The 12,056-nt window shown below is 42.4% G+C and overlaps 1 protein-coding gene across 1 annotated transcript; it reads left to right on the forward strand.

The window, feature by feature from the left end:
* Positions 1-2,677: 2,677 nt before the first annotated feature.
* On the forward strand, positions 2,678-5,109 carry LOC116396814 (zinc finger MYM-type protein 1-like). Its single transcript, XM_031871677.1, has one exon. It carries the CDS (start codon positions 3,234-3,236, stop codon positions 4,662-4,664), a length of 1,431 nt encoding a protein of 476 aa, XP_031727537.1. The 5' UTR covers positions 2,678-3,233; the 3' UTR covers positions 4,665-5,109.
* The last annotated feature ends 6,947 nt before the right edge of the window (positions 5,110-12,056 follow it).

Here is a 12,056-nt window from a genome sequence, read left to right on the forward strand (position 1 = left end):
TCAGTTTGGACACCCCCTGCCTCCTCCTCATCTCTCCCAACCGACCCCCCTCCGGCACTGAGGATCTGCGAAGAGGATGTGAGTCGGCTCTTCCACAGACAGAAGATCAGGAAGGCACCAGGCCCAGACGGTATGTCACCCTCGTGCCTGAAAGTCTGTGCTGGCCCCCATCTTCACACAGATCTTCAACCGATCACTGGAGCTGTGTGAAGTACCCTCATGCTTCAAACGCTCCACGATCATCCCGGTCCCCAAGAAATCCTCCATCACAGGATTAAATGACTACAGGCCCGTCGCCCTGACGTCTGTGGTCATGAAATCCTTTGAGAAACTGGTGTTGAGCCACCTGAAGAACATCACAGGGCCCCTGCTGGACCCCCTGCAGTTTGCCTACCGTGCAAACAGGTCGGTGGATGATGCAGTCAACATGGCACTACATGCTGCAACACCTCGACTCCCCAGGGTCATATGCAAGGGTTCTGTTTGTGGACTTCAGCTCAGCGTTCAACACCATCATCCTAGCAATACTCCAACCCAAACTCTCTCAGCTCACTGTGCCATCCTCCACCTGTCAGTGGATCAGAAACTTCCTGACTGACAGGACGCAGCAGGTGAGGCTGGGAAAAATCACATCCAGCACCCGGACTATCGGCACTGGCGCCCCCCAGGGATGTGTGCTCTCCCCACTGCTCTTCTCCCTCTACACCAACGACTGCACCTCAGAGGACCCATCTGTTAAACTCCTGAAGTTCGCAGACGACACAACGGTCATCGGCCTCATCAGGGATGGTGATGAGTCTGCGTACAGGTGGGAGGTTGAACAGCTGGTCCTCTGGTGTGGTCAGCTCAAAACTGTGGAGATGACAGTGGACTTCAGGAGGAGCCCCCCAACACTATCCCTCCTCACCATACTCAACAACACTGTGTCCGCTGTGGAGACCTTCAAGTTTCTGGGATTCACAATCTCCCAGGACCTGAAGTGGGCTCCCAACATCAACACCATCCGGAAAAAGACCCAGCAGAGGTTGTACTTCTTGCGCCAGCTCAGGAAGTTCAACCTACCTCAGGAGCTGCTGATCCTGTTTTACTCAGCCATCATCCAGTCTGTTCTCTGTTCTTCCATCACTGTGTGGTTCAGATCGGCCACCATACAGGACAGAAACGGACTACAACGGATTGACGGGTCTGCAGAGAGGATCATTGGTTCCAGCCTGCCCTCCATCCTGGACTTGTTCACCTCTAGATTCAGGAAACGGGCTGGAAAGATCACTGCAGACCCTTCACAAGCTGTTACAACTCCTCCCCTCTGGTAGGCGCTACAGAGCTCTGTACGCCAAAACCACCAGACACAGGAACAGCTTCTTTCCACTGGCCGTCACTCTCATGAACATTAAATAAGTCATATTGCACTACTACCTCTGTTTGCACTATTGTATCATATATACATATACTTTTTGTTTGGGATATATTTATACTTATATTGTACATAGCTGTTAAATGTACTTGTTTTTCTTATATTTCTCTTGTTTATTGTATATATTTCATATGTGTGTATGTACGATGAGAGTAATGTGTAACCGGAGTCAAATTCCATGTATGCGCACGCATACATGGCCAATAAAGCCGGTTCTGATTCTTTGCATGTTCTCTCAGGGCTGCCTGAGTTGGTGGAATCGAGTTGTGGGGCCTTCGTTTCCGGGCAAAGAGATCCAATCTTGCTTCATCCACACCAGTAACTGCGCTTGATCTATCGTACATGAGCACAACAAATCTCTCTAACTGTTGCCAGGTCCAGGTCACTCATTGATGTTGGATGCTGGCTGAGATTGGTGATGGTTTCAGAAACTTCATCACAAATGTTCCAAGTCTGCCATGCTGTCTTCTTTCGTTTCCCATGAAATGCAGACGCAATGTGTGATAGGAAATGTGGTTGTGCTAGTACATTTCTACTGTGATTTAGTTTATGTGCCTTACTCACTAACAAAATTATATATGTGACATATGATTGTAAACTAGGAGAGTGGTAACAGGACCATATGAGTTATCTCTGCCTTTGCTTTGATAAGGGGAAGTAACCAAATGGGGGTTGCAGTTTAACCAGAGAATGTTGAGGTGTGAAGATTCCCAGAGATAATCAAAGGTAATAAAGACCAATCGCAGCACACTGCACCTCGCGGCAGAGCTGCAACTGGACGTAATGCTGATGTAGCTGTAGGCTGGCTAGCAGGCGCTGACACGTCAAAGAATACGCCCAACATGTCAAACTAAAGATCTGATTGGTTGAAGAATATGACAATCAACAATATCATCCACATTCACTTAAACTGCAAAGGGATTCACTTGTGAGTCTGCAGGCCTCGGGCCTCTCTTCTTAACTAGAGACTCGGAGGTGAAATCTGATTGGATAAAAGCTCTACTTAAAACAAGCTGCACTGGAAGCAGAGCAACTGAGGAAGACAGGAGCTGTGCATTGAGAAAATAAGATAATGGGAAAAATATTTTTATAAATTATAATACATGTAGTGTATTTAAGAAAAATTATTAAATTATAAAATAGATATAGCTTTGTGATTCTGTTTAGGCCAGCAGAGAAGGTGTTGCAGGCCCTGACGGCCCACCACTGTTGTAATGTAAATAACTGATGTTCCCCCCCCCTGCTGTGTGCTGAGATGTTTAGGAGACAAACTGAACTCTTGGCTCATCCTCTGCGGACTGTGTTGCAGTCAGTATAACGGTGAAGCCTTCTCTGCACAGAGAATAAATACTTTAACAACTCCTTCTCTCAATGTTTCTTGTTTCAGTATTATAGGACTCACTCAGTCCTATTGAATCGTTTTTCCACCACAAACTTGGCGTCACGAACAGGATCCCTTGAAAGATCACCGGGAACCGACTGCTGACGGGGACTGATCATCCACGAGGCTTCTCCTCCTGCTCTGTGCCTCCACACATTCTGGAGAGGACCGTTCAGTGGTTCCTGAGCATCTTCACTGGGATCCTAAAGGACCTGATTGAGTCCAGATAGACTTCTAAACATCCGGTGAGATACTGAAATTTGGAAGATTGACTGAAGGTTTGTTTTGGGGATTTTGTTTAATAAATGTCAAATTGGGATTTTATTCTCCAATTTGACATGATGCCAAAATGAGTATCTTACCTTGTTTGGCAACACAGTTGTGAGGGATATAGCCTCAGACATCAGGTCCCTGCCAGAGGTTCAATTTTCTGTCATAATGGATGGCACTCAAGATGTTCAGGGTAAAGAACAAGTCTCCATATGCCTAAGGTATGTGGACAAAGAACTTGAGCCACATGAGGTATTTGTGGGACTCTACGAGGTGCCAGGGACAACTGGGGAACAGATGGCAAAGCTAGTGGTTGATGTGCTTCTGAGATTAAACTTACCAATATCAAGGTTGCGAGGTCAAACTTATGATGGAGCAGCCAATATGGCAGGAAAGTTCAATGGGGCACAGGCAGTTTTGAAAAAAGAACAACCACTAGCATTGTATGTGCACTGTGGTGCACATTGTGTGAATCTTATAACACAGTGTGCATGCAGTGCCTCTCCCTTAGTACGCGATGCATTGCAGTGGGTCCATGATCTTGGAACTCTCAGTAACCAATCAGGCAAATTCAAAGGGGTACTGGCTGGACATGGAATAGGTGAGGGGCATATTAAAAGTGTGAAACCTCTTTGTCCAACTAGGTGGACAGTGCGTGGCCAAACTGTTGACACAGTTCTTAGTCAGTATGAGGCTATATTGACAAGCTTGGAGGAAATGGCTTTGGCTGTTTCTGACTCTGGTCCCAGAGCCAATGGTCTCCTGGAACGCTTCCTGAAGGGCAAGACCGTTCTTGGACTGCTAGTGGCCTCTGAGGTGTTGGGAGAGCTTGAGTGTCTAAACAGGTCACTGCAAAAGCAGTCAGAAACAGTTAGAGGTATGCAGGCTGCTGGTGCCTATGTCACCTCAATTCTACAGGAAAAAATAAGTGATGAAAAGTTCCAAGAGTTGTTTGAGAAGGCAGAGGCGATGGTAGAAAAACTTGGATTAGAGCCAGTTCAAATTCCACAACAGAGAGCTCCCCCCAAACGATTCACGGGTAAGGCTAGTCACCACCAGGCAAAAACACCTGAGGAATATTACAGGGTTGAATTTTTCAAGTTGTTAGACTGCTTGGATTTGCAGTTTAGCGAAAGGTTTAACCAACCGGATTTGGAGAAACTCAGAAAAATTGAGAATATTCTTCTCTCGGGCATTTTGGATGATGCCATTGAACCATACTTTGAAATTGACAGGGAGATTCTGAAAACTCAGCTCCCAATGTTCCGATCAAAGTGTCCAGTCAGCACCACTAGGGAAGCTGTAGAAGTTCTGAGGGCAATGCCAAGAGAGGTAAGGGGCCTCTTTGACGAAGTGGAGAAGCTGATCAGAATATTGATTGTTGTGCCCGTTTCCTCAGCTGAAGCTGAGCGGAGTTTCAGTGCGTTAAAAAGGTTAAAAACCTGGCTGAGGTCAACCATGTCCCAGCAGCGGCTGAACAATGTCTCTGTCTGCCATGTGCATCAAGCTACTCTGGACAAGATTGAGCTTAAAGATGTAGGCCAACAGTTCATCTCTGTGAATGATAGACGGAGGTATCTTTTTGGTGTCTTTAAATAAGACATCAAAAGAGGCTTTAACACCTGCTGATGTCTGCATTAACCCTGGAGCTTGTCAACCATTAGCCCTTGGCCTAGCACGATGGCCGCATGTGCACATACATTTTTACTTGTTAACTTTTTATGTTTACTTTAAGCTTCGGTTAAAGTCTCATACAGCCTTACTTAAGGCATCGGACCGCGTCCGCATTCTTGCCCCGTAACGGACAAGGGTCTCTTAAGAAATGGGCGCAATTTATGCAGAAGGGTTGTAATGGTGTTTTTCATGTAGTATATGTATTTTTACTTATTTAGTATATATATTTCTACTCACTTACTTAGTATATATTCCTATTCAGTATATTGTATTCATGCATAAATACGTTTGCTCTGACCTTTGTTGAACTGCACCACCATGTCTCTGTGGTGCAAAAGAAGGATTCTCTCTGTGTTTTGAGAATGTTGTATGAGAATGTTCCAGTGCCAAAGCCTTCGGGCCGCTTGTTTTGGTTGCTGGCCGTTTGTTTTAAATAAATATACAGAAGGGAACCTCTGGTCTTTGGTATTCTTTATTTCAGCATCAAAAGACTCATGCAAAGCGGGTACGGGATATATTTGTTTTCCAGCACAGGGTACATATATATGAGAATACCCTGGTATTAATCTTACGCTGGGCAAAAAGGTGTATTATGTTTTATATTGTGTATTATCCTGTATCCCTGTAACCTGTTGGAACATACGATGATGTAAATGTGTCTGAGTATTATTATCAACCAGTGAGCACGGTATGTGATACGTCCTGAGTACCAGTAGAGGTCGTTGTGTTAGATAACAATATGTTCATCAATGTATGACTAAATTTAAGGGGGGTTACCATGCCCATGTCATGCCCCACAAAGGCACCAAGAGGGGGGGTTGAAACTTTCTCCCGATGTTGCTAGAGTATAAATATTCTCGGTTTTAGACAATCGGGGCGGTAGTTGGGGAGAAGTCCACCAGGTCTGTACCTGCGTCCCTGCGTGGGGTTAAAATTTAATTCTTACAAATCTCCAGACATTTGAGAACTTGCTTGCTCACTGAGTTCAGGGTTTTTAAATTATTTTAGTTTTTCTTATATATCTTTTTGTTGATCGATTTTTCTCTGTATTTGATATATATATACTTTGAATTGAACAGAAATAAATAAGTAACAAGTTAACTTTTTTGTGAGTTTGACAGAGCTTTATATCTGTTGGGCTCTTAATAAAGTTTGCCTGTTCAACATAATATCAACTAAGTTATTTTTTATATATATATGGGGGGGGGGGGGCTGGCAGTGTCCCTACCAATGCTGAGACCAAACCTACGCCCTTGGATTAAACTCTTTGTTAACAAAGAAAGGAGGATGGATTTTGTCTTTAAATAGTGAACAGCAGCTCTGGTAAGTTAACTGCTTTTGTTTTTATATGGAAGATGGATTTTTGTTTGGTTTTATATGTGATAGGAACTATTGTTACGTCCAATGTTGCTCTGGCTACACATTTAGTCGGTGCCAGTGTTGCCAACTTGGCGACTTTCTCGCTAAATCTTGCGACTTTCCAAAGCCTCATGGCAACCTTTTTTGTCAAAAGCTACTAGTGACAAATCTATCGACTTGTTCTGGTGTTGTTGGAGAGTTTTCTGGTGTTTTGACTGTGTCGTGAAAGCACGTACCGTTCTACAGTTACTGCCGTGAATGAGCAGCGGGAGCTGCCGTGAGCCCCTCCGCCAACCCCAAAGCACTCACAGGCGGTCAGTCTCACAGCAGCCTGGCGCAGCAGTCCCAGCTGCAGTCAGAGAAGAGAGGAGACACTCTCGGCGTATTGATGTATCTGCACTCTGCAGTTAGTGTATTTATAGGTGTTGAGCTTCATTTTTACACGAAACAAATAATAACCCTAGCTGTGGCGTCATAATGAGGACAGCAGTGAAGGCCCAGGTATAAAATGCATGGCCCGCCACTGGAGTAGGCCAACATATCCTCATACAACTGTTCGTATGATGTCTTATGAAAATGTTACTCCTCACTTTTTCGTGCATTTTCCTACAAAAGTCACCTTCTGTCTTTTCAAAAATAAGTTTGTCTTCACAGGAAACAAATTTGTTAGGTTTAGGCAATGAAACCACTTAGTTAGGATTAGCTCGTCGTTTTCATTAAAACAACCACAGAAGTACTGTTATTGAAATGTTATTGAATTACGCAAGTTACAGGACAAATTGATCAACGGCTGTCTGAAAGTTTGATTGAAGAACAAAGGTTTGTTGGACTCATCCACCCCACCCTGTGTGTGCTTTAGCAGTCTTTATACTTCCTTGTTCATCGATACGTTTACAACATACAAAAGAATGTTGTTGTTTTTGCTGGATGAGATCAGCCTGATTAGACATGTTGTTTAGCCAGATTTCTGAAACCTCTTTTAAAAGGGAAAACGGAGAGGTAGTCGAACGAGGAAGTTTACAAGGGAGCATAGCGAGGAGTAAGTGCGAAGTGAATGCTATAAAACCTAAATATCCCTCCTTATAAGCCAAACATGTAAATACATTTTGCCAATAGATAAACATAAAAGACTGATGCTCTTTTTCCAGGAAATAAACATTTCCTAAAAGTTGCTTGAGCCTTAAAGTTCAAGACTGGAAGTCTTGCACTGTGGGCTGGAAGTATGACCAAGCAAAACTTCCTTTCGTGTATGCTACATAATTATCCCCTATTCCACCTTACAGATTAGTTTGTTGCTTTCATAGTCATGCTAAAACGACCTTTACTCACCAGCAGCTATCCCACCTCTATGGGCCTTGTGACCATGCAGCAGACGGTAATCGTGAATTATTGTACAGCAACATTCTTTAACTGGAGAAGAAGAAGACTGTTTCACAAGAAAACAGCAGACTTGCTCACATGTCCTCTCACTGGCGTCAGTCCCCTCTTACCTCATATCCCCCGGGCTGCAGACCTCAGAGATGCTCCAGTGGATTTCAGCAAACACTGCAGCAGCGGCCTAATGCCATGTGACAATCTGTTTTGCTATTTTGCACGGTGTTGGAGGCGGCGGGAGTGACATTTCTCTAATTGGACATAATGATGAGGAGAGAGGGGAGGTGGGTTCCCCGTTTGAGATGACAATGTGCCCACTTCACCTTTTTTTTTTTTTATGAAGAACAATGTGCAACTTTTAACTCCTTGATGATGCATTACTGCTGCTAGTGTGGTGCTGGTTTAGGAGAAGAATCATGGCAATGATCTATTTTCGCATTTTTCAGCTGCACATAAATCGGATAACAAATGTATCTCTCTCCCTTCCCTCCCTCTTTTACTTCTATCCGAGTTAGCCTGCTTTTGACCGTTGCTCTTTGGTGGCTCAGTAGTAGAGTAGGGTCGTCCTTCAATCAGATGACCGGTGGTTCGATGTGCTAGTCCATGTCGATGTGTCCTCGGGCAAGACATTTAACCCCAAATTGCTCCCTGTCTTCTATGAATGGGTGTGAATGATTAGCTAGTCCTGATAGGCAGGTTGCACCTTGCATGGTAGCCCCTGCCATCAGTGTATGAATGTGTGTGTGTGGTGGTGGTGGTGGGGGGTGATGACATGCAGTGTTAAAGCGCTTTGAGTGGTCGGAAGACTAGAAAAGCGCTTTAAAGTACAGTCCATGACACTAGTGGGAATGCTTTTCTTTTACAGAGATGTATAAGTCAAATCCATCAGAGCTACTGTTACAAGCCTAAATGCATGAACCAATCGTTTTGGGTAATGTAAGACAGGCAAAGTCAAACAATGGTGAGAGGGTCATGGGAAAGTTTACCACCAAACATTTAACATTCAATTCTAAAGTTTCCGGTAGTTTAATTACTGTGGGATTAGACTCTTTCAGCTCTCCCCAGATCTCCCCCCCCCCCCCCTCCACGCAGCTCACGGGCGTCTTAATCGGGACGGACTTAGGGGCCCCGTGGCACCAGGGGTGCAGCCTTTGTGGGCCCAGCAAAGAAAGGAAAGGAGTGTGTCAGCGATTTAGGAGAGAGTTACAGCCTTGTTTGGCCTGCTGCCTGGTCAACTGGGTTTCTGCAGGGGCACTGGGCAGAGTGACAGGCCCAGTTACAGTGAATCAAGACTGTTGGACCGAGGTGAGTTTGCAAAGACGGATGAGGCGAGATGGAGAGAATAAGAATGGGTATTTAGTCCCTCTGGCTGCCTCTGAAGCAGCCGGTTTAATGCGGTTGGTTTCTTGGTTTGGGTTCGTTCATGTGAGCTGGTTGGTACTGAGCTGGCACAGAGCAGTGATGAGTCTTCATAATTACATGAAGCAGCCTCTTATCATCCAAAATGGCAACTTGTTAGTTCCATTTTAGATCAAATAAATATCTATCTGCATTTCTGTTCGACACACAAGTAAAAGACAGCTGATTTGAGAGTTTTCACTTTATTTTTTTAGATTCTCAGTTTTAAAAATGTAAGCATAATGTTTTGTACATTTTGTAATTGATTGCTGACTTTACTTGATTATTTAGGTTTTTTTACTTTAATTATTTGATTCCTGTTTATTCTATGTATTTTATCTATTCTCTTTTTTTATTCTAAATCTGCATTACATGTTGAAATAATGAAAATCTAATTTGTAACTCATGCTGCTACTGTTTTGGCTAGTTGAAGTTGCAAAATAAAATGGTTTATTATGTCATTAAGGCCTTTCCTGTTAATAAACATTGTGCAAATATTCCTAAATGTTCAAGGGATTCATTACTTTTCATCCAAACAGCACTTTGACTGGAAATCATAATCTTTCTGCTTAGTTGGAATGAGCCAATAAAAATCTAAATCTGTACTACCAGTCATTTTCTACAGAAGATGATTCATACTAAGAGAACTGGAAAACTTCTCACAAAACTAAAGTACTTCCCATTTTAACATTTACATCTCTGGCATTTCTTTCTATTGAAAGAAATAAAACATTTAGCTCCAGTGAAAAGAAATCCTGAGAACAGATATAGGGGAAAATATGAAAATGATATGATTAAAGAAGGCCGGTGGCCCATAGCAGTTAAAGGCAACACAATGAATTCTTCTTTGTTTTTTTTTACGTTATGCCGCGCATAATCTTTTGTTGGCACCATGTGCTTTATCTTGTAGTTTCCCAATCTCTCAGGCAATGGGTGAAGTGAATGAGATTGACAAAGCCTTAGCGACCATAGTTTGCATGCCAACTCTCTTAAAAGGCCACCACACACATATTCACCACTCTGTTGTCTGTTGCCTTGGTGAACGTTGGTGTCACTTAAATGTCCTGAGCCGATGCGTGAATGTTAATTTCACCACACCCTATGTGTCACTTAAGTTGCATCCCATAAAACCTGTTTCACAAGACATTTGTCGTTACTTGTTTAGTTATTTACTGGCATGTGATGGTTTTTACATTGTTAAAAACGCACTCCCAAATGATGAACGAAAATATATATATATATATATTTTTTTTTAACAACAGTTCTACAGTTTTTCGATATGTTTTTCTTTCTTTTTTTGTCAGTAATCGGTGTTGGTAAAAACCAGTTGATAACCTCACTGACATACTCAACTCTTTCCTCGATTAAAAAAAGCAAATATGGACATCGTGAAAAGTGGGACAGCTCCTTGAATCAGAAAAGTTGCAATGCCAGCTTGTATGAAACAGTAGCTTTTGTTATACTTGTTGTTATATTCAATGCTAACAACAAACAACCACATCTGGTTTTGTATAAAATCATTTTTCAGTGTTAAACATATTGTGTATATATTGATACAACTACTTCATGCTGTTAGAACAAGGACTCAACCTTGTAAACTACGGGGCTGACTTTAAAACATTCTTCCACTGAAAAGACTTGCATAAGTCTTTACAAATACACGTCTTCCTGGTCCCTTTACTGTAGAGATATCGGTGTAGATTCCGTCTTTCACTATCTAATACGGGCCATTAACCACTATCAGGTGGTGCAGAGAGATCTCATACACAGTTATTGAAAAACAAATGTATGAGGACAAAGACCTTCTTTGTATTCGTGAAATAGAGTAAGAGCTTAGCAGACTTGGGGTAAACAAATGCAGAAACAATGCTTGTGTTATTCCCCGTGAATATGTTCTTCACACTTTCAATTAGGCAACAGAGTTACAGCAACTGATATGCAGGAACAGCTCAAACAATGAATCCTCAAACAGGTTCTTTAACCTTCCTTGTCACATACTGGGATGTTTTACAGGGTTGTTTTTGTTGTATTCTGTCGGAAAATGTGTTCTCTGACTCTTTGTGGTGCAATTTACAAAGATATTTAAATAAGCTTTCCAGAGCTGCATTCGAAATGGGAACTTTTTCTTTTTACTTTTATTACATTCTGCAGCTGCCCTTACAAAGGTATGTGCTGTTGCATGTAGTATGCATTCAATTGGGACATACACAATCCTCAGAACATGGGACCTTGAACTTTGAGCCTCGTGTTTTTGTATCTGCTGCACAAAGGTTTGGGGGTCAGAATAGATAATATAACATGCTCTGCAAAGTTTCTCCTATCTCAGAGCATGTGGCATGAACACGCCACACATCAGCATTACTTTGGACTGCATGACTATGTGATGATTATATCATGGTCACAAAAACTATATGTAAAAACAAACAGCTGTTGAACTGGCTCAAGCAAGTTTTAAGTGCTTTTTTAATATTGTGTTGAAATGAATATGCTTTGATGCAGTAATGTGACTTGTACAACTGAAACATGGACAAGCAACACTTTCCAACTTACATTTTCAGGTGTCTATGTTTTGATTAGAAGCCTCAGAATACAAATGGCATGACAAATTTGGAAAGAACGGATATTCAAATAAAATCCATTATTTGTTCTTTGCCAAATATCAGATTTAGGCATACACATAAGTGTAATATATATTAAAAATAAGAAGAATCCCAAATTGCCATTGTAATGAAAAGAAATCCTGCAGAAATCATCTCAGTGTTTGTGACGACAGGTTCCCATAACTCAGTACTTATCGTAACTGATAGGAATGATGGAGTAAACGGTAAGACTCTGATTGATACTCTCCCCTGGGATAGTGCTTCCTCCAAAAACTGTATCAAATAGAAATAGAGGGCACATGGAGAGCGCAGAACTCTGCCGTGCCATACTTGCAATATTAACAAAAATAATAATTTGTTTATCCACCCTGTGATACAAAATAAGTAATGATAACTATTATTATTATTATCATGGGTATTCTCTCTGGGTTCTCCAGCTTCCTTCCACAGTCCAATACATGCAGTCTAGGCTAATTGATGACTCTAAATTGCCCGTAGGTGTGAATGTGAGCGTGAATGGTTGTCTATCTCTATGTGTCCTGCGATAGTCTGGCTGACCTTCCCAGGGTGCACCCTGCCTTCGCCC

The sequence above is a fragment of the Anarrhichthys ocellatus genome, unplaced genomic scaffold (assembly GCF_004355925.1).
Source record: "Anarrhichthys ocellatus isolate YVR2014 unplaced genomic scaffold, GSC_Weel_1.0 scaffold60, whole genome shotgun sequence".
Taxonomy (NCBI): domain Eukaryota; kingdom Metazoa; phylum Chordata; class Actinopteri; order Perciformes; family Anarhichadidae; genus Anarrhichthys; species Anarrhichthys ocellatus.

Coding starts and splice junctions, on each gene's coding strand:
- LOC116396814 (XM_031871677.1), top strand. CDS start 3,234: ATGGATGGCACTCAAGATGTTCAGGGTAAAGAACAAGTCTCCATATGC.